The sequence below is a fragment of the Gordionus sp. m RMFG-2023 genome, chromosome 4 (genome assembly GCF_954871325.1).
Source record: "Gordionus sp. m RMFG-2023 chromosome 4, tfGorSpeb1-WG-v2, whole genome shotgun sequence".
In the NCBI taxonomy this organism is placed as follows: Eukaryota; Metazoa; Nematomorpha; class Gordioida; order Chordodea; family Parachordodidae; genus Gordionus; species Gordionus sp. m RMFG-2023.
Window position 1 is genome coordinate 21,258,582 of NC_088778.1, and position 23,842 is coordinate 21,282,423.

Below are 23,842 nucleotides of genomic sequence, written 5' to 3' on the forward strand. Positions count from 1 at the left end.
GCTTTATAAATTAATTGAGATGACAGCTAGTTTGAATCTTTATTACAAAGTTGGTCATTTTAGATAAATTTTCTAAAAAAAAATTTTTTTTTTCATGTTGATAATTATTTTTGAAATATAAATATATAAATAATAAATACGGAACACAAATCATAATTTAAATAAAGATTATAATTATAAATTAGTATAATATTAATTTAATTGAAAATTTATATAATATTAATAATTTAAGCAAGCCAAAATTTGTGGATTCCTCATCTAATGGCTTTGCTTTGTTGGCTACTGATCTTCTCGACTTGCATTTTTATTCGCGTTTTTGTTTTTTCATAAATTTTTGCTGTCATTTATCACTTGAGATCCAAATTCCTTTTTAGCGCCAACGTTATAATTGGGAGCAAAATAGCCTGATTCTGCACAGAATGTTGAATCATGGGGTTTCGGTCATTGAAAATATAAAGCTGAGATAACTTATTATGTTTAAGGCCAAATTCTGTCGTAAGTAGATCCCTCTTTGGGATCCTCGGTCCAAGCAGAGGTACGCTATCCCAGCTCTTTAAACAAGGTCAGAACATGAGAGCCGAACGATGTTAAAATTGTGGCGATTAATGGTAGGAATATATAGTTGGCAGGTAGCGATGGCAAATATTTAACGAGTTTATTCGCCTCGGCGTCTAGTAAAGCATCCCTATATATATTGGAAGGAGCAAGAAGATCTATGCATGAAAAATCCCAGGTTAGGAATTCCCCTTCTCTCCAGGGGATCATGGTAGAGCCATCAGGCCGTTTACCATTGGAATTGTAAAGGTTAGGGGCTCGAGGGTGACGGGATGCCAAGGCCCTGGAAATTGTATCTTTGCATTTTATATGTCTAATGAATCTGCCTAGGCCTTTGGAGTTGACCGATGTTTGACAGAGAATACAGTGATAGGATATCATTATATCGCAATTGAGTTTTAGACTAATGACGTGACGTAGCTCATCGTTGTTTAGGAGCTGATCCAGATTTTGCGATGGGAAAGCCTTGAAAAATTTTCGCTACCTGCGGGGAAAAGATTAGAGAATGGTCCTCGGGTTCTCCTTAATTTAAGGTATGCAACGGAGTTGTCAATTAGATGCTTATCCCGGTCCTTTTTTAGTGCGGATAAAGGAAGATCGACTAATTAGAGAGATTTCCAGAGATCAATTACCTGCAGAAGCAAGAGGTCAGGATGATTTGTGGATGTGTATGATAATGGGCTCGCAAGATAGGCGAGAAGAAATGAATGCACTAACGGAAAATAGTGAGGGAGATCTTATGCCAATGCCACCAGATTTGGTTGGTAAGGTAGCCTGTAACCAAGATAGATCTCCAAATTTAAGATTGGTGAGATGTTTAATCTCAAGCTCATATGCAGCGAGGATGATATTATATTGGAAGATTTGCGACGATAGGAGTGTATATAAAATTCTCGGGATTAGAAGGTAATTCTTCAATAGGAAAAAAGCTTGATGGGCTGGGAGGCACGACAGTGTATCGCGCATGAGAGATATCTCGCATGAGGTATCGGCAAGGAACTTGATAAAGGACTAGTCTTTATCTACTGGAGATCCGAGATGTGTCAAAGAGTTCAATGGTGTATGATTGAACTTAAGATCGTGGTTAAGGTAAATGATCCCAAGGGGACAATATTCGCTCTTGTCTGAATCAATTCGTGGTCCCAAACGGCTCTCCCTGGATTTTATTATCTTGATTGCTTTCATCACTTTATTAGGTTGGCCGCCTAGTGTACCATCGTCGATATACCAATTACGAAGATTAAGCTTGCATTGGTCATTTATGTCTCGTATCAGGTTATTAATGCCCAGATAAACAAAAAGGAACCTAGAGGGTCACCTTGTTGTATTCCATCGCTAGGAGGAATCAACCTATCTCCAAATTGGAGATGCGAAGGACTAGCATAGCAATCGAAGATAAATTGCGAATATTCTGGGTAGAGGGTTAGGATAGTTAGAAACGCGCTACGCCTTAGAAGGATAAAGGCGTTCGAAAAGTCTTTTTTAACTAAGATATCGTCACTGGGGTCTGTTTGTAAATACATGTGAAGGGATATCTCACATCCATCTTTTACGTTTACCCCTAATTGATTCAGGCGCAGGTGACTGGATATCATGAACAATATTCTGCTTACTACTAGTTTGGCGGTTAATCGGAGCTAAGTGGTTCCAATAGCGATAGGGCGAATATCTTTATTAGATTTATGGAGAGCTATGAGTTTAGCTCCGTATAGGAGTGGGACAACGGCGGGTGGTATGCCTTCAGTAAGCATACGGTTGTTGAGTTGGGTGTTTTTTCCAAAATATCGCATTGTTGTAGGAATATTGGGCTAACCCTATCAAACCCAGGTGAGGAATTCGCTAAATTGTTACAATGATGCCTTTTAAGGTAGGAAGTTCCCATAGATGATTAAAATCAAAAAAATTTGCTAAATGATATGCATTTAACGCCTACCCTAACCCTAACCTTATATTTTTTTATTATCTATAATAAGATTGAATATTTTTTCAACACTCCTGATTGTATTATTTTTTTTATTTTATAAATACCATCCTGAAGGCCTTTTTGTTATAGCTTCCTGAAATTATTGCATTTTTATTTTAGAAAAGATTTCTAATTTTTTAAAAAATATTTTTATAATGATGTATAATAGTTTAAATGTTATATATCCATTTAAAAAAATATATTTTTTGACGTTAAAATGTTATGTATCCATTTAGAAATTATATATTTTTTGACATACTTTATTTATTAAAGATAAAATTAATTTTTTTGTCCATTTTTCCAAAGGAAAAAAACCCCGGTTTTCTGAGAATTCTATTACAGGGTAAGCTATAATAAGTTGCTTGGAGCCTTCAATATTATTATAACCATTATCTATCAGACAGGGTTGTGTATTTGACCGGTTAAATACGATTCGGACAATTGATCAATATTTGACAGGTTAAATATGGTCATATTTAAATAAATGTTTTTGAAGTTATTATTTTATTTTGTTTATATGAATCTATTAATTATAATATTTTTTAAATTCATTGTCATTCAATAGCTAATGATTCATATTTAATATTATCATTTTCTTTAATATTTGATAATCAATTTTCATGTTGTCGAGATCTTCAATCCATTTGTTTTAGTAAAAATATTACCCCAAATCGATCAATATCTTTATGAAGAAGAAGTAGAACTAAAAATTGTAAAATGGCATTTCTCTTAATGGGCTTAGTTTTCAAAGGCCATTTTACTAATTTGAGGCAGAATCTGATTGTTTCTTGTGGAAGTTATTGCTATCCACACAATTTGCTATTAAACATGCAGCTTTAACTTCTGATATTTATTCACTTGAAACATTGTAAAATTCTAATTCTTGTATTATGTCACATACTACATAAATTCATTACTAGTAATGCTCCTCTTAATATTGGGTCCCATAGATAACAGCATTGTGATTCTCATGTATTTATATTGTTTTTTCTTTTCTCATACATATTTTTAAATTTTTTTCTTCAATTTTTTAGAATATTTAACTATATTTGACCGTATTTAACCTGGTCAAATACTTTTCCAATCAATTGACCGACTTCCCAACCCTGTTATCAGATAATTAAAAAGTTCAAAGTCTTCCATGTAAATTTTTAAAAACCTTTCTTGTACAATTGGAAAAAATATATATAAAACATAAAATATTGGTCCATATTAAAAATGGGGTGACCCAAAATTCATATAAAAAATTCATCAAAGATATATTAATTTAAATTTAAATGACATAATATCATATTTGTTAAAATCTATTAATGAAATTGCAACCACCAAAAGAGAGTTACACAAACTTTTGAATTAAATTAAAATTATTTTGCACATATTAAGCTAAGACAAAAATATCTAAAGAATTTTAAATAATAACGTTTTTACCTTGATTTTTTTGGATAAAAATTATTTTATTAAAACCATAGACAAAGAAAGGAGACAGATAACAGGTGACCCCAACGAAGGATTCTATCTTCGTCAGCAGATTTTTTTTTCAAAATCTGCCTGTCCACTTTTCTAGAATCCCTTCCTCTCTAGGGTGATATGTACCTTTTTTAGTTCTTTTTAATGTTTTTTATATACATTTTTTATTTATTTTTTATAATTTTTAATACATTCTTCAGAGACCTGTGGGCCCGGCCCGTTTTAATTCTTTTAAACATACCCGAGCCGGGCCTTATTTTAATTTTTTTAAATATACCCTGGCCGAACCAGGCGTAAAAAAATACTCGGGCCGGGCCATATATTTTAAAACGCCATTATTAGCTATAAAAATTAAAAATAAATGAAATATATTTTTAAAAAATCTGGGACGGGCCAAAAAACTTTTTATTTGGCATGCAAATGGTACCTATGCAGGTCTCTGATATTATTAAAAATATTTTTTATTTAAATATCGTTTATATTTGTATTTAATTTTTAAATTGAAATCGGTTTTTAAAAATAAATCATTTATTTAATAAAAAAAAAACTTCCCAGGATCTAGCTTTGTAGATCTCTAATGCTAAGACTATCTATGTAATGTCCTAAATATGTTACCATCTTTTAAAAAACTTTATTTTTTATAATTGTTTGATTTCGGTTTTAGCATGCGACAAGCATGGGAATTTTTTTTATTTTGAAATGATTACTACATATTTTTATATGAATACCAATTTTTCAAGCATGATAACAAGTCTAAAATTTTGTACAAATATAAGGTAGCATAGTTTTTAATTTATAAAAAAAAATAAAACAAAATAATGGCAGTTTTCATTTCATGTCTATTTCCGGATTTCTATTCCCAGCTATTTGTAATAAGTTGATCTTTTATAAATTAAATTAGAGTTTTGAAATAAATTTTGCTATACAATATCAACAAATTAATCTAAAATTGATCTAATAGTTCTTATTTAATGAGAATGTTCTTGATCCAAACCTTCTACGACTTGTAATTCACTAATCGATTTTTACTTGTTTACTAGTTTTTATTTTCATTAAAGTGTGTTTTTACCATTTCATTATTTATTCTTCATCATAGTTTATTTTCGAATATGTTTTTAAATTGTTTAATTATATTAACTCAAGATTTTTGCCAAAAGTAAATTACTCAAGATTATTGATTTGCCCACAGTTGGCAGAAAGGTTTGGACTTCCATTACGAAATTTTGAGGCATAAGTAATAATATTTTGCGAAAATTTTGATTTAACCCTTTAAAAAATCAGCTAAATGGAACTATTTAATAACACTACATTCACCCCATCAACATTTCAAATATTTTAAATGAGATTATCAACTTTTGGGGAATAAAAAAATTAAAATACACTTAATCATTCGTGAAAGTTAGCTGGATTTATTTAAAATAGAAAATATTGATATTTTTATGATAATATTACAAAGATAGATGGTAATTAAAAATCAATATAAATATCAGTATCGGATAATTTGTGTATCGGTACAGTTCTACTATTTTCTCATCTGTAACATATAAATAAATTTTATTATTTCTGTTAATTGTATTATTACAATTATTTCATGATTATTGTCATTATCTCCACAACTAATAGATAGCACGTCAAGAATGACGTAGAATGAGAATTTTATCCTAAATTTGATGATGGATGTTACTTTTTATTTGATACCCATATCCAATTTTTATTCCAGACCTATATACAATAAGACAAAGAGTGAATACTATTAATTGAGTCAAAATATTTTTTAATTAGCTTTTATTTGATACCCATATTAATATTTTGTGTTGATTAAAATATTTTTGATCTCCACCTAGACCCGCCGAGTGTTAATTATCATTACAATCAAATAGTGTTATAAACATTATTAAAAAAATTGACGTGTTAAACGTTTTGACAAAAATCGAACGCGTTCACGTTCATTTTCAATAAAAAGGAACGCGTTCACGTTTGTTCAAAATTTTATGATAAATTTTTTTTTAAATTTAATTTTATATAATAAATGTCTTATATGTTTTAATACAGTATATTAGCCATGTTAAAAAATAATATAGTTTTATTTTGATAACATAATTATAAATACAATATAATATAGCGAATAAAAAGATAATTTTATTTATAAAAAAATTTTCTTATTAATTTTTAACAATTGTTTTTAAAAATTTTCATATGATAGACAGGAACGCTTGACAGTTAATATGGCATTAGCTATACTAAAAACGCGCTCTACAGGGGCAGATGAGGGGATTGCGGTATTATACTAAACAACTCTTTTAACGTGGTAATTTATTAAAAACATTTATGGTTTTGTCTTTTACTTCAAAAAATCGAGATAAGTTATCCTCTTCCAATCCATCCTATACTTCCTCGTTAAAAAAATATATCTGAAATTAACAGTTTTTGCATTTACATTTCTAGGGTTTTCAATTCATATTTTCAAAAACGCTATAATTTTATTTTTTATAGGTTCGTTCTGTGGAAGTTTTATCCATGGCCCTTGAAGCTTGTATACTGTAGAGTAGATATAATTGGAGAAAGAACATATTGATATTCATATATATATTCAAATCTTAAAAAAATAAAATATATGTAATTAATTTGATAGTGATAGGTTTAATACCTTTTATTAATCTCATTTAATACTGCATCTATCAATGGTTGACCATATCTTAGGCCACTAATTTTTTTTAATTTTAAAATAATTATCGTTATTGTTGGGGTCAAATAGCCAATGCATTTTTTCTTCAAATTTAATTATTTTACTTAGTTATATTATATAATATAAAATGATTAATATTACAATCAAATGTCGTTTTAAATAGTAGCTTGAAGATTTTGAAACTGATAGAATACTTTTTAGGCACATTTTACATTTGGTAAGCATTAAATTAATTCCTTTAATATAGGATGTTACTGTAAAATATTTATCACTTTTTAGGCACATTTTACATTTGGTGAGCATTGAATTAGTTCCTTTAATATAGGATGTTATTATATAATATTTATCATATCTGGGCCATGGTAATGTTAATTCGTCTGATTTTGAATTTTCAGAATGATGATAATGAAATAATAATCCTTGCTTATGCTAATCTATTAAATTAAAATATACAATAATATTCAAATTAATAAACTATAATAATGGCGTGTTAAAAAAATTGAAATGTGAAAAAAGAAAAACAGTTGATTATAAAATATGACTTTTTTCTTAAAAAATTCAGATTAATATTAAATTTTTCAAATAAATAAAAATAAAAAGTGTTTTTAAAATTGAACGAACGTTAAATTCGAAGGCGTTCATCAAAAAAGGAACGCGTTCACGTCCAAAGTTCTTCAAGAATAAAAGGAACGCCATTCATCATTTTTTTCAAAGAAACGAACTTCATTTACAGCATTCAATCAAAAGATATTATAATTATCTTTTATTTGATACAAACAAATTTTTATTATCCCCCCCCCCCTTCAGATCAAATTTAACCTATTAAGACCAAGAGTGAATACTTTCAGTCAAAAAATATTTAAAATAGCTTTTATTTATTACTTATATAGATTTTTGTGTTAATTAAAATATTATTGACACCCTAGCCTAGACTCGTATATATAATTATTATAGAATTTATTTTTATCGTTATTATAATTATTTCCGTGATTATCGGATTTGTTAAAATTGGAGGCAACATACTCGAGATTTACTCCTTACCCCACCAAATATTTTTACATTAACCCCCTGAGAGTCTACCCCATGTTATTCGTTTTTCTAACATTCTTGTTTTAATTATTTTAAATCTATACCCCCACCCTCCCCCTCTCCCTTCTAAGAAATTTTCGCCACCGACATTATTAATTACACTTTTTAATTATAATGGTACTCCTTTCATAGATTTTAAAAATAATAACTATTATTAAAATTGAATGTAAAGGTTATTTTTTAGAACTTGAATTCAATTAAAAATATCCTTATTATACTACATTGTTTGGCATGAATGAGTTCACTGATAGAATCTCTAAGCCTTTTATTTAAAAGGATAACAAAAAGTTATCCAAAAATACTTTTATTTGGAAAATATAATTTATGATTGTATGCATATGTATTTGGTCGATGTTTAGCAATATTATTGTATTAGGTCTACAATAGAAGTATTAATTTTTATAGCAATACATTTTGCGCTATTTCATCTAAAATTTTAATAGAAAAACCCCTAAAAATTTTATCTTCTAGCCTATCCCCTTTTAATGCCACCCCCTACCCCCCTAAAAAAATTGAATGAAAAAGGCCCCCCCCATGAAGATGCTGGTCAAATTGATAAAAAAATTAGAATTTTAAAAAAATATACTTTCATAAAAATTTTTAAATAAAGTAGTATATTTTATATATATTTGGTCTGGCCCATTTTTTTAACGCTGCTTTAAAAACAGTATTAATGCTAAGCCAGAATTTTAGCTCTTATCTTTTAATATTGTAAGCGTTTTGAACGTAGGGTTAAAGAGGTGGACAAGGCTTTATGACTTTTAAATACTGTTAAATTATGTTATAATTATTTGAGATCTGGGTAAAATATTTTCTTATTAAATACTTTTAAAACTAATTACACCATGAGATTTGTAAACCAAAAATATATTTTTATAAAATGGAAATTGTTCTCAAAATGTTTTGTAAAATAAATAGTTCATGGAAATTTTTTAAATATTATTTTTTCGTCAAAAATTTGCTCCAAGCTCTTCAATTTTTTAGATAGTATTACATCAGTCCCCCTTTTACCTTTTAAATGTTTAAGTGGGAAAAAATTTCATCAAACTTTCAGGTAAAAATAATTTTGAACTCATTTGATCAGAAATAAGTGCAAAAATGAAACTTTTTTAACTTCAATTTTATAATGCAGTACTCCGGTGAAAATAATGACGTTAGTACTCGGGTGGGGTTTAATAGACCCCAATTTCAAATGTATATATCTCCAGTTATATTCATTATTTTTATTTAATATTTGAATATAAGATAGAGCTAACCTTCAACCTGATAAAATATTTATTTATTTTTATTTCATAAGCTTAGATTAAAGATGATGAGGATAATTGTAATTTGTGCCAAAATTTTCTAAAAAAAGTTTACTTTTTTTAAATTCCAAATATTAAATTAAAAAATTAGCTTATCTATCATATAATTATGATAATTCATAATATGGATCTTTATTCTTCAATTAAAAAAAAAATTACACTAATACATTCAAACATAAAAAAAAAATATATAACATTGAAATATGTTAAATTTAACATGCAAAACATTTATTACATAAAACATTAATGTGTTCTAAACATAAATTTATTTTACATATTTGAAAAAAAATATTTTGTTTTTTTTTATTTTGATGGTTAGATTTTAAAATTCCAGTTAAATAAAGATTTCCCAATAATGTCTTGAATTGTGTTACATCAACTTCTTTAGTAGAACTTTCATAGTGGTCAGTATAGTTTTTACATATAATTTTAATTTTTTCATTGTGTGATAAATAATCTCTTCAGTCATTTTTGTGCTATGAAAAAGTCAAAACATTTTCTGGAGTGTCAGCTTCTTTATTCTTTTATACCTGGCAGAATAACTAAATTTTGTAGATGAGTTCTTATTCCTTGATTAGGAAGATTTTTTTCCATTTAGTAAACTTATTTTTTTAGCTAATTTTAAAGAGAAATATACTATGATAAATGATTTTATTTCATATTTACCTAAATAATATTAAGTTTATTGTCTTCAACAAACATATCTTTTTCATCTAATTCAGATTGTGATGTTCACTATCATATATAAAATCTTCATCCTCAATATTAATTATATTGTCATAATCACCTCAAATAAAATTATATTACATCTTAAATAATTATATATTTAGTTTCAAAATCTGCAAAAATTATTATAAATTATAAAAATAATTTGAGAAATGAGTCAGCTGGTGAAAAATAATAATAAAATAACTCCACCAGAGAAAATCTTTACTTTTTCTTTTTCATATATCTCATTCAAAATATATGATATTTAAATTTTGTTTTAATAAATTTTATATATTTATAATTTTAAAAATTTTTTAAAAATTACAAATTTACTTTGGTGGGGTCTCACAAACCACAATCAGTCACAAAATACTTATATCTTAAGAACTACTCACCAAAATATATGAAATTTGTAATATAGATTCTAAGATATATTTGATGAAGCTACTGAAGAATCCAGATCATAATATTTAACTGTTTTTATGGGATATCATTTCTAGCATGCCTGGGGTTTCATATACCCCATCAGAGTATTGTGAAGGGTTAAAGCAAATTTCCATAATATTTTTGTTAAAACAAAAGGCACATATTATATCACAGGTCAAACGCATTCATTGAATTTCCACCTACTTTACAATGACATAGTCCACAATTTTTGGTTTTGAGCAGATGTGTTATTAAAATATAAAACCTATACACATCTCTGCATTGACTATGTAATCAGTTGTTCTATGTAACTTAGAAAATGAATTTGTTTAAAAAGTGGTATAGTAAATACCCTAGTTGCTGATATAATTTGTTAATATATGTTTCCAAATTTTGCAACCCATTGGGGATAAGGACATGTTATTTTATTCTTCCCAGTTATCTGGCGAAATGAAATTTAGATATTTTTTTATTAAGTTAAGTATCATCTTGTTAATGAACCATTTTTTATTGTCTGATATCTTAAAAAAATATTAAGAACATGTTGGTTATATTTAAATATCATGTGGGTAAACATTTACATAAATTAAACTTTTATTTAAAAATACAGCATTAAATAATCCCCAATTAGTAATAAAAATAGGCTAATTTCTAATTCCTCTAGAAAACACATTCCCATTTAAGGATAGCTTTGAAATGACATGAATAAATTTTAATAAAATCATTTTTCTATTCTTTTCAATTGATTCTTTACTCAAAAACAAAATTTGCCCTAATAACCTAGTTGCACAATTTGGCAAGGAATAGAAAGAATCTTCCAAAGATTCAAAACAAGTAAATATATGAAATGATTGCTGGGCTTCAACAATATATCAAGATGAAAATTTTTTTATCATCATGCAGTATTACCAAGTGTGAAAGGGACTTTCACCTTATGAATTTGATCATGGTATATAATTGAGCAAGTTTAAGAGAAATTTGTCAAGTTTAATACTCAAAAATATTATTGAACCTTCAGGATGGATTTCCAGATTCATACATCAAAATATGGAATAAGAATCTTCATAAGCAATATAACAATTTTTATAATATAAATGACTTATTCATATCACTAATAAAAACAATTATTTTAGAAGTATCAGAGGCCTGCGGAAAACCATTTGCATGGAGGAGCCCTGATACTTTTTAAAATATATTTTATTAATTTTTAATTATTATAGCTAATAATGGAGATTTAAAATATTGTTTTAAAATATACAGCTTAGCCCAGCCCAGGTATTTAAAAAACTAAATATACAGGTCCTGCTGGTCTCTAATATAGATTATCACATTTTTCATATAAAAAATTGTTGCACCCTTATCAAATTTTTAAAATGCACCAATGTCCATTGTTATAATATCAACATCATGAGCATGCACCAAAAATTTGCAAAATATTAAGTAATAAAAACAATTAAATTAAAAGGTTTATTTTATTCCTAACTATATTAGTTGGATTTGGTTATTGTAATTGTTTAAATAGTAACCCTTCTTATATAACTTTTGGTTGAAAATAAAATTAGACTCCTAAATAATAACATTCTGTTAGTTTAAAAATTATTTATTTATCTTTATAAACTAGTTAAATATTTTCTAATGATATAAATGGTTTTGAATAAAAAATAGGTGAAATGAATGTGACATATTCTGATAATTTGTAAATATATTATAAATTTTTGGCCAGTTCAGGTTTATATAATATCAGCTATGCATTAAAAAAATTTTTTAAGGCTGAGATCTCCAGGTTTCTATGATTTAACTTAGTTTTAAAAGCAGGTATATTAAGAGTCAAAAAAATGTTACATAAGCTCAAAATTTTTGCCAATAAATATCCAATCCAAATCTTTATGTTATCTGTGAGCAAAATCTCCAAACTGGGGTAATTTTATTTTGGCTAAATGAGTTGTCCATTTTCAAAAATCAGCTAAATTGAATATTTACAATTACAATAGTTGAATGTGACACATTAGATGTTTAAATACTTTTTATGTAGATAATATAGCAAAAAATATTATTAAATTTGTGGTAACATTATTTTTTAAAATATGTTTTTTATATTTTAATCAATAAAACTTTGGTTCCTTTTTTTATAATTGACAATCAATCAGGCAAAATATTCTATTTGTTAAAATCAGGCAAAAAAGAGGACAAAATATAACACTAATATTTTTCCCAGAAACAAGATAGGTTAATATTTTATTGATGATCTAGCTGCCCAGCAAGTCTAGCAGCTTTTTATTTTAACTATCTGCATTATAGTTATAAAAAATTTATAAAGCTTATAATTTTTATATTTTACTCTAAATCATATAAAGTTTTGCTTAGTCTATACATCTAAATTTGATCTATATTAAAATTTATTAAAATGTAATAAACATCAAAATTATAAATTTTTTGAAGTTAACTTCAATATTTAAAAATATAAGTATATCACAAATTTTGTAAACTCTAATCTCACCATATAAACTAATTCATTTTTATAAACAATTTAATTCATCATTTGCATGTATTTATATCTAAAATAAAAATGATTTGTATAAAAATATTTATGTACATATAATAAAATTTTAATTAAAATAATATATTAATCCTATATATATACACATTAAAATTTATACAAACTATTGGTCTTAAGCTTGATTAATTGAAATAGTTTCTGATTGTATAACTTCTGTAGTAGTTATAGTAGTCATGTTTGAACCTATCTCATTTGTATCAATTGAATTAACATTAGTTTGTATAATTTCTGAAGGAGAAACATGATTTATTTCATTGGATCTATTAATATGATCATTAGCAGTTGAAAGAGATGTATGTTGAGTTTCTTCTTCCTCTGCTGAACTATGTGTATGCCATGTTAATCGTTCTTCATAAAATTTGATAACAATTTGAGGACATTTAAGATTAGCTTGTCGAGATGGAACTAAATCTGCTTCATCACTATCCTTCCTAAAATTTTATTAAAATTTTTAAAAAATTTATGCAAACCATTTCATCAGGAACATTAATTCACCACCTGAGTCAGTGGCGCCTATAATTTTTTCAGGTTCTAATCCTCGATCAAATCCTCTTAATATTTCTTCCTTTAATTATAATAAAGCTTTTAATTAATTAATTTGTTGATTAATACTTCATATTTTCCTCTTGATCGTTTACCACTCGTGCTAGTAATTGCTACTGATGATTGAATATGTGGAGTAGATTCTTCGCCATTAAGTTTTCTTTTATTAGAACTTTCATTTGTCGTGCTTTTACGTTTTACATCGTTAAATTCGGATATCAGATCAGGACAATCTAAATTCTCTTCTGGTTCCCATGTATTGTCAGAACTATTTAAGATTGTAAAGAACGTCATAAAAATAAAATTACTCAGGATATCCTTCCCACTTTATAAAGTATTCAACCTTGCCAAATTTCATTCTTTTTTCTACTATTTTTTCAACATTATATTCTTCAGGCTCTAATTCTTCAGATTGCCTTTGCTTTTTCTTGGGCATTATGGCTAGAAAAATTTATTGATAAGAAAAATGGCGAAATCAAAGGAAGTTTATGAAAAATATGGCGCTAAAACAATTAATGTTAAAAACCAAAAACCGCACAAATTTAACACAATAATTTTTTCGTTATTGTTAAATATTACTATATTTATATTTTAAAGATAAATTTAAATCATAAACTAAAAACAATCTATACTTTATATCTAAAAGGTAAAAATATAATAAATAAAAAGTATTACGAAAAATTTTGAAATTAATAACACATATGTAAGAGATAAATAATTTAAAATTAGAAGTAGTAAATATTTCAGAGGTGGATTAATCAAATTTTAGAGCTAATTGGAACAAAAACTTTAAAGTAAAAATTTTGTATTTTTTATAATGACAAATTTTGCCATCAGTTTTTATCTGAACATGAATACTGTTGATAAATCGTTATGTCTAAGTCGATTATATAATAAATGACGCCACTAAATATTTTTCTAAATAGTAAAAAAATAAGTTAACTACACATTCTATATATTCCTTTAATAATATTAACATAATATTCTTTTTATGATACCCTCAGTATATATAAAACTAAATCATAATAATATTCAAATACGAAATAAAATTACAGTTGAAACCATATAAATGAACTGTTTACAATTAAAAAAATGCACAATATTGAAAATGTCAACTGAAAAACATTAACATAGCAAATCGGTTAATTGAGATTTTCCGATAAATGAATGGCCGAAGGCCAGACAAAAGCTGGTAAAAAATCCCCCTATAGAATTTTTTTAGTTGAGCCCTTTGAGATTGTACAGGCTTGTGACGCCCTTGTCTTTACATCAAAATATGTTTATTGAGGCAAATGTCAAGCAAAAAAGGATGCAGTAATAATCTTCTCATTAATAGGCATGCCAGGATTTTCCTAAGGGGGGTAATTAAAAATTACTAGAGGCTTTGCCCTCAGACCCCCTTTTGGGCGGGCCTTCGGCCCGCTATTGACCGACCTTCGACCGGGTTACCTTAGTCTATATATAGTCATAAAATATTTTTACAAGATAGGAGGTTAATTTTAATAAAAAAAATAAGCCTGGAACAAATATGAAATATATTTTTATTAGTTTATTAAAATATAATAAATTACTTATATATGCATTAATATAAAAGCATGGTAATAATTTATTCCAAACAAGTATAAGAAATTTATTTAGAAAAAGTAAGTAGGCATATTGTTGATATTCCTCTATTATATAGAATTAGTTACAAAATACTAGGTAAAATTCCACTTTTACAGACATATTTGATAATATATTGCAGTTTATATTTTAACAAATTTTACTAATCAATGCTCTTGATAATATATATAGCAACAATTTGCATTCAATTATTTAACGCCATCTATTTATTTTAAATAAAATATTAAAAATTAATCTTCATATTATTTATCTCGCAATGTCTTTAAAAGATATTTTCTGATGTCCTTATAAATATTTTATAGTTTTCTGTAAAATATTTAATTCGCTATATTGATAAAAATACTTGATTGTCATATGATGATTGATAAAATTAGATATACGACATAATATTCCATTGTTTGTATCAGAGTTGTACATTTGCTCAAAATAAAAAGATCTAGATCTTTGAAGATCGTAAAATTTGAAGATCTTTTATTTTTTAAAAATTTTGTGTAACGATCTTCAAAGATCTCGCTGCGATCAACGATCTTCATGATATTTATTTTTTTACCCCTTTATTAAAAGCCCAGATGTTTTTCAATTTTATTAATATAATATTTCTTTTATGTTTTATACCTCTCCTCCTGCCTTGATGAAAATTGAAAAACATCTGGGCTTTTAATAAAGGGGTAAAAAAATAAATATCATGAAGATTTTTGAAGATCGTTGATCGCAGCGATCTTCAAAGATCTAGATCTTTGAAGATCGTTACACAAAATTTTTAAAAAATAAAAGATCTTCAAATTTTAGGATCTTCAAAGATCTTGCTCAAATTTTTGAGCTAGATCTCGCTCAAAAATCTTCAAAGAAGATCTTTTGTACAACTCTGGTTTGTATTGATCTTTAATTTTTTTATTTAATTTATGATTTAATTTTAACAATAGTTTTATAATTATATTTTACTTTTATTAATATAAAAAAATTAAAATTACTCACTTTATAAAAAGTTATATTTGATATATTATATTATTTAGTAATTTTAATGGGTTGGACTGGGCTTGGAAAATATTAATCAAGATTAATATTTGCTTGCACCTGACTTAAGAATATCTTTTACAAATTATTATGGGCCGGGCTAAGAAAAAATTTTCAAAATTATTATGGGTTGAGCTAGGCTTGAGAAATTTTTTTTAAAAATTATAAGGTCTTGGACGCTTGAAAATTTTTTCCCAAATATTAAGAGCTTGGAACTGGCTTGAAATTTTTTAATGTTAAATGTTAGTCTTATGTAATCAGTAATATATTTACAGAGAATTTGATATTGGGTAAAGCTCATTTAAATATATTTTGACTCAAAAAATAGTTTCCACTCTTAGTCCTAATGGGTTGGACTCAATGACATTGGTTGGACTTGACCTAAATGGGTAGGGGGGGGGGTTTAAAAATAATATAAATTGGATCCGATTTTTAAATAAAAGGTAACATCTTTCTTAAAAAAACGAATAAAATTCTCATTCTCCGTCACTTTTGACGGGCTATCTACTAGATTATTTAATAATTTTATGGATCTATTAATAATAATTATAATACATTTCACTTTTGTCTTAAGACTTATCTTATATTCCATTTCTTAAAAAGATTTTTGGTTCACTTTTTTATATATAAATGCTTTTTTCCAAAAATGTTTTAAATTATGAATATTTTTATAAAAAAATATTAACTTTTATATTCTTTCTTTCAAATTATTGTTTAAGTTATATGTATACATTTTTGGGGGTCAGGGAGGGGAAGGGAGGACTAAGGGGGGGGGGGGTATTCTTTATTAGCTTAAAATGATATTCACGAAAAGTGATAAATTTCTGAAGGAATGGGGGGTGAATTTCCCCTCGCCCCCCCCCTGGCTACGCCTATTTATTTATTAATATATTATATAAATTTTTAATTGAATTTGCAAACTCTGAATAACTAATTCTTAGCAAACTACATTGACAAATAGTCATGAAACTAATAATGTTGTTACCATTTTAGACAATGTTTTATAGAATGGACATAAGGAAAAATTTGTAGGCCTAATCAAATTAATAACTTGAAGAAGAGAATATAAACGACTAATCCATATCATAAAACTATAGGCGGTTAGAGCTTCCTCTTATATGACATTATGAAAGCTAGATAAGTAATCGAGAAAATGATTGTTAGATATTAAATTTCTAAAAGATTATCTTCCATTTTTAATGATACACGACAAGACAGTAGACCACTATTGCTCATCTAAATTATGCAATCAAATGCTCTCAGTAGCAGGAGTAATACTCTTAAATTACATAGCAACACAAATTACAGATGCTGGTTAATTGACAGTCATAGCCATGATGCTCACAATGTAAACTCATATCAGAATTTATTATATTAGATAAATTGAAAAATAAAAAAAAACTAAAAATTTTTGTAAGAAATAATTATGCGAATATATTGAAATCTTGAGTTTTTTACAGGGTAAGGATGCCATATTGGAAATGAATCATTCAGCAACTAAATAAGTAGAGAGATATGATAATCAATTAAGATTTTATATGAAATCACACCAACCCTAGTTGGTATACTCTTAAAATTAAAGTAGTTTGTAATAATATCAAAAATATACTCGTATTAAAAATTTAACTCAAAACTGTTTTTCAAAGAAGAAAAATAGCTTTCCTAAAAACACGGATAAGGAAGAAAAATATATAATAATGATTACATCCATTGTGGGATGAATAATAAGATAATTAATTTTTAATAATATTTTTCAGTATAAATAAATAGATGGCGTTAAAAAATTGAATGCAAGTTTTTATCTATATTTATTATCAAAAGCATTGATTAGTAAAGTTTATTAAATTCTATAATTGTCCTGGAAAAGCGGCATGTTATCTAATATTTTATAACCAATTCTATAAATGTCTACTTACTTTTTATAAAGAAATATCTTATACTTGTTTGGAAGTTGGAAATATTTTTAGAAAATTTTTGAGTTTTTGGGATCAGTACCAAAAAGGCCATCAATTGTTAATTGAGTCTTTTTACTCTCTATTGTAAATACACATTTATGCCTTTTTAGTTGATTTGTGCCTAAAATAATTTAATAATATCATATATTTTATGTATAAATATAACCTGTTGTTATATAATTATAAACACATATATATTTGAAAAATTGCAACTTATATAATTAAGTTTTTCTTTGTTTTCATCATATATAAATGAAAACTTTCCCAATAAAATATAATATTTTTATTTTACATATAAAATATTTGCGCCTTTTTTTATATAATATGTTTCAACATAAAATTAAATTTAGATATATTTTAAAGTTTTTCCAAGGCCCGACCAGACCTGACTAAATATTTTTTTAAAAATAGGCCCGGCCCAAAACCCATTACAGATCTCTAACAAGTATCTAATAATTGATATTTTTGATAAATATCTTGTAACTTAAATACAAAATTTTTAAAATCTGTACTACATCCGAATTCAATTTACTAAATATTTCCCCAACCCTGCTCTCAAACGACCGAATTCATTAAAGATGAAATGGATGTAAATCTTTAATTTATTAAATTTGATTTTTTCATTTTATTGTCTCGAATTGAATATTCAAAAAAAAATCTACATGAGCTGGGAAAACCCTTTAATTCAACTTACCTTTCATCTTTAATAAGAAAAAAAATCAGTTTTATATTTCTCTTTCAAATTTAAGTTAACTAAATATTAAAATATTAGTATAATACTTATTCTAAGAAGAAAGATGATATTTTTATAGAAATTCCTTATTATAAATCTCATATTCCTTCTTAACACTAAAAAATATAATAAAATTTAATTCATAAGCTATTAAAAGTTTTTTTTTTAAAAAGCTAAAATATTTGAAATTTTTAAATAACTTTAAAGTTAGTCTTCTTTAAAGTTTTAAGACTTTTGAAATAAGTTTTGAGCATATCCTAATTTATATAGTCTTATAAAAATTATATATTTATATCATGATTTTTTTCCAATAATTACGGTAAGAAAAATAACTATAAGAATTTTGTTAAACTTGTAAGGAAATGTGTTATAACAAATCATATTTATACTTTAATCCTAAGTACTTGGGTTTATCTAATATTCAGTTAAAGATAGTCCTCCACCCTCGAGTTGATTATGTTATTTACAATATAATCATGAATCCAAATTGTTTGTTCATTACAATTATAAATAGTCATTATTTTGTTTGGGGAAAGGGGGGGGGGCATGGTGAAGTTTTTCCCCAAAAATTTTATAAAAGTCTTTATATTCGCTCTAGGTATTTAGCTATGTTACATTTCTATAAAAATAATTTTCGGTTATCCCTCATTTTTTATAAAAATGTTTTTTTCTGAAAATTTATAATTATCGAGAAGAACCAGGGCGAAACAATTGGTAACTATTGTTGTTTATATATTATTTTTCTTGTAATTTTCGTATTCTGTTATATAACTTTTAATTTTGAGTAATCATTATCATTTTTTTTGTTAATTTAGCAAGTCATCATTATCATAAAAAAATTAATATTTTTTATTTTTTATAGAAGATTATTAATAAATCTTTATTTATTCAGAAAGAAGAAGTAGTATAAAAGAGGGAAAAAAAGAAGAAAAAAAGGGGATTATGAAATTATTATTATTAATATGATTGTTTAAAATTAATTTTGTCAAATTATTATTATTAAATTAGTTTGATTTAAAAAATTCTTAGATTATTAAAATATTATTCTTCAACATAGGTAGAATTATTATAACCCAAAAATCGTCACGTAAGAAATAAATAAAAGATTTCTTATTTGGCGTATATTAATTTTGTCATATTTTGTGCTCGTTTTATTTTTATATTGGTGGTCAAGATCTAGTGTACGGGATAAAATTTTTTGTGTAATTTTGAAAACTAATTAGTAGGGAAAGCGTTATATATACGGAATAACGTTGAAAACTAATCAGTAGGGAAAGCGTTGTATATACGGAATAAGAAAACTAAGTAACAAATTGTGCTTACTGAATCAATTTACATACTATATTATTATATTACCATTTCTTTTTATTATAACTTGTATTTACCGAGTCAATTTATAGGATGCTATAGTAAAAAAAAACTTACGAAGTAAAAGGTTGAGAGCGAGGTGACCTTAATCGAAAATATTATTAGTACAGAATGTTTACTTGAGGCGGTAAATTAATACCGATATATATATATAAATATCTTAAAAAGAGATGATAGTTTTCAAGTTTTATATCTTAATAAAAAAGACATATTAGTTTAAGTTTTATAATTTATTCATTACATATAAATATTCTATTGAACTACCGTATTCAGGGTCATGATTATACACAGACTAATCCCCATTCTACAGGCTAATTTCTCCCAATACCGACTAATAGAGAGACCATAACATTCTCAGGGCAAGACCTTCCTCGCTTGTCAATATGGTGGAGTATAGGGGCACCAGCCTATTGGAAGCTGGTGGAGAGAGAGAGTGGATACGACCTTCGCGCATCTGGTATGGCACTGAACGAAGAGACGCTTGTTTTAAGAAAGATTGATGTCAGACTCGATATATGGGAATTTTAAATTCACATAATTGCGAAAAAATGGCCGGGCCGGCAGGTCTCTGGTAAAATCTAACAAAAACTGTAAATACATTCTTTTTTTGATAATCAAAACAGTTTTTAAAGGCTCTTAATTTTATTTTTCTTTGTTTAACATTTATATTAAATAACAATGATTAGTAAAGTAATATATGACTGGCCTGTGGTAATATAATAATTAAATTAAAACCATTATTGTTTATTATTATTATATTATTCCAATTAATATAGTGTAAGTTATACCTTTCTCATATATTTCTAAGTCAAGGGTATAACTATAAAAAAAAGCTATATTGTATTGTTAGGTTGACATCTCTCCATTATTCATATATAATGTAATTTATACCTTTCTACGTTAAAGGTATAATTACGTTAAAAAAAACTATTATGGATAACTATTAGCACCAAATTATACATTTCTTATATATTTCTAAATCAAGGGTATAATTACGAAAAAAATGCTATAATGGTTTGCTAGCTTGACCCCTCCCCACTCCACGCCCAATTTATTTATTTGTGTATACTAATTATTGTTATTTAACTATTTCTCCCAGATTTTTTCTTCTCAATTTTATATAACATTGGTGTCATACATACCCCTTAATACAAATGATAATTCTTGTTATTATATTTTATCCCCTACTTTTCCCAGTTTTTATGATAATTTTCACAAATTTATTGATTGTTTTATCAAAATTAAATTCCTTACTGTTGAATGTATTGATTAATTGTTTCATTGAATATGGAAACAATAAATTATTATAATACATTATAATAATTGATTGTATACAAAAATATATACACTATTTATGCCCCTTTTATTATTCCTTACTTAAGTTATCACTCTCATGCCAAGCGAGTTCCTTCCCTATATTACTCTTTCATCGTTTTGATACTTATTTTTTTTTTGTGAAGTGATGCATGTTACAGATTAGTAACAAATTGTGCTTACTTAATCAATTTACGTATTATATTATTATATATTATATTATCTTTTCTTTTTATTATGACTTGTTTACCGAATCAATTTATATTACTTTTTTGCAAAATGTTTACTTGAGGCGGTAAATTAACACCGATGTATGTAAATATTGTGTAAAGAGATATAAATTATAAGTTTTATATCTTAATAAAAAAGTCATATTCATTTTAGTTTTATAATATATTCATTCCATATCAATATTATTGTGAACTTCTTGAGGCGAGTGAATTTTCTACACAGACTAATCCCCATTCTACAGGCTAATTTTCACTAATACCAACTAATAGAGAGACCATAACAATTCTCAGGGCAAGACTTTCCCCACTTGTCAATAGTAGGTAAAGCGTTGTGTATATGGAATAACGTTGAAAACTAATTAGTAGTGAAAGCGTTTTATATACGGAATAACGTTGAAAACTTATTAGTAGGGAAAGCGTTGTATATACGGTATAACATTGAAAACTAATTAGTAGGGAAAGCGTTGTATATATGGAATAACGTTGAAAATTTGTGTAACGCGTGAGTTTATTTTTTTTATCAGGAGAGGTATACCGTGCGGCCGAATTACATGGAAGTACTGCCCAAATTATTGTCTGTTACACAGAATTCATATTTTTAAAGTCTGTTACACGGAAGGGCGGCCCAAATTTTTGTCATATATAGACGTATCGTGCGGAAGTGCTGTTTTTTTCAGAGATCATTGAAGAAACCGTCGAATACATGATTTATAAAATTTCAAGACGTAAACTTAACCACATCTCATAGAAAATAAATTTAGTTTTTTGTAAAAAGTGGTGGGTTTATATGTGTATCATTGGGCTATTTACACTATTGATATTGTCTTATCAGCTTATATTACAATTAACCAAAATATTATTTTGAAGTTAATCATAAATTTTTTATAGAGTGGTGATAAAGAGTTTAAAATTTGTAAAATACTGGGAAATACAATATAATATTTTTGGGGCGTTGAATGTGTTATTAATATGGATGTGTAGTTAATCCTGGGAAGAAGTATTGGGAGAAGCCGAAGCGTTAGGATAAAGTGGCAAACTTTGACAATTAAAGGAACAATGGAGATGAAGATATGATGCGACATGGTTACCGGTGCAAGAATTAATCAAAGGGTAAACTGATAGTGATATGAAGGATTAAATAGGAATAAAAAGATAAATAACCCGGAGAATGGAAATTGGTATAGGGGATTTGAATATAATAAAATGTTGGGGCCATATAGAGGACCAAGAGAAAATTCACAGAGAAGAAGAATGGAGATGAGAAGGGGTTTTGAGGCGCGCGGAAGAGGGAATATGAATTAAAATTTTTATAATTGCTGAAGACAAGGTCGGGAAACTAAATGTTTTGAATGTGGAAAAAAATTTGGGCATAAAGCCCCGTATTGTAAACGAGAAAAGCTGCGTTGTGCAGGTTGCAGGAGATTGGTCACAATAAAGAGGAATGGGTCAAAATGCTTCAAATGTGCGGACTATTGGGAGTGAGAAAAGTGCAAGAATCATTGTGCCTAATATAAAAGAAAGCGAAGGGCAAAATATGGAATGCTTTAGATGGCGGAAGAGGAGACATGTGGCGAGGGAATGTGGAAATTTGTGACTCTATGATGGCAATATAAATAAACGGGTCATGGCAAGGAAGTTAAAGGAGCAAGGGGTGTGTGCATGAAAAGATAAAATTAAAGGGATGTGTAAATATGATACACGAAGGAATAATACCTGACCCTTGTCCAAGAGTAATGATAAATTACTATGGGAGTATAGTACCAATGCTATTTGACACGGGAGCGGTTATTTCGGTAATTAGATATGATAGATATCGGAGTCCGTGGCCCGATGAGTTGATCGAAAACGAAGGATTAGGAATACGGCAATTCGATGGATCCCAAGTATCGGTAATGGGGAGAATTAAAATAGAAGCAATGGTGAGAGAAAGATTGGAGTTTGTGGATTATTAATCAAAGGGTTAAAGCGGTAATGGGGTGGGACTGGATCAAGCGAATAGGGCCATGGTAAAGTTTTTTGGGAGTGTATGCATAGTGGGGCGTCTTTGTACCAATAACTAGACAAGATGTGTATGGAGACATATCAGAGAATTACGTGGAAGCATTACCAGAAATCGAGGCAGCCTATAGTAGGAATAGGGAGGGAAGAGAGCGAGGAAGTATCATAGAGCTAAGGAAAGAAGCTGCGAATGAGAGGAGAGTATTCTTAGGAGATGAGAGAATAAGAGAAGTTCATTCTAAAGGGGAAATAGAGGCGCATAATTCTAGGGGGAAAAAAGGAAGGAATAATTCTAACAGAGAAATCGGC

The 23,842-nt window shown here is 27.2% G+C and overlaps 1 protein-coding gene across 1 annotated transcript; it reads right to left on the bottom strand.

Annotated features, from left to right (window-relative positions):
• Positions 1-12,683: 12,683 nt before the first annotated feature.
• Positions 12,684-13,833, bottom strand: LOC135928020 (chromobox protein homolog 1-like). Its single transcript, XM_065464339.1, has 4 exons — positions 13,607-13,833; positions 13,368-13,566; positions 13,226-13,320; positions 12,684-13,186 (listed from the first exon to the last, which is right to left on the bottom strand). The coding sequence occupies exons 1-4, from the start codon at positions 13,732-13,734 to the stop codon at positions 12,868-12,870; spliced, it is 741 nt and encodes a 246-aa protein (XP_065320411.1). The 5' UTR covers positions 13,735-13,833; the 3' UTR covers positions 12,684-12,867.
• Positions 13,834-23,842: the final 10,009 nt, after the last annotated feature.

Coding starts and splice junctions, on each gene's coding strand:
- LOC135928020 (XM_065464339.1), bottom strand. CDS start 13,734: ATGCCCAAGAAAAAGCAAAGGCAATCTGAAGAATTAGAGCCTGAAGAA. Junction 13,321..13,367: donor GATCAAGAGGAAAATATGAA/GTATTAATCAAC, acceptor TTATAATTAAAG/GAAGAAATATTAAGAGGATT. Junction 13,187..13,225: donor TTAATGTTCCTGATGAAATG/GTTTGCATAAAT, acceptor ATAAAATTTTAG/GAAGGATAGTGATGAAGCAG.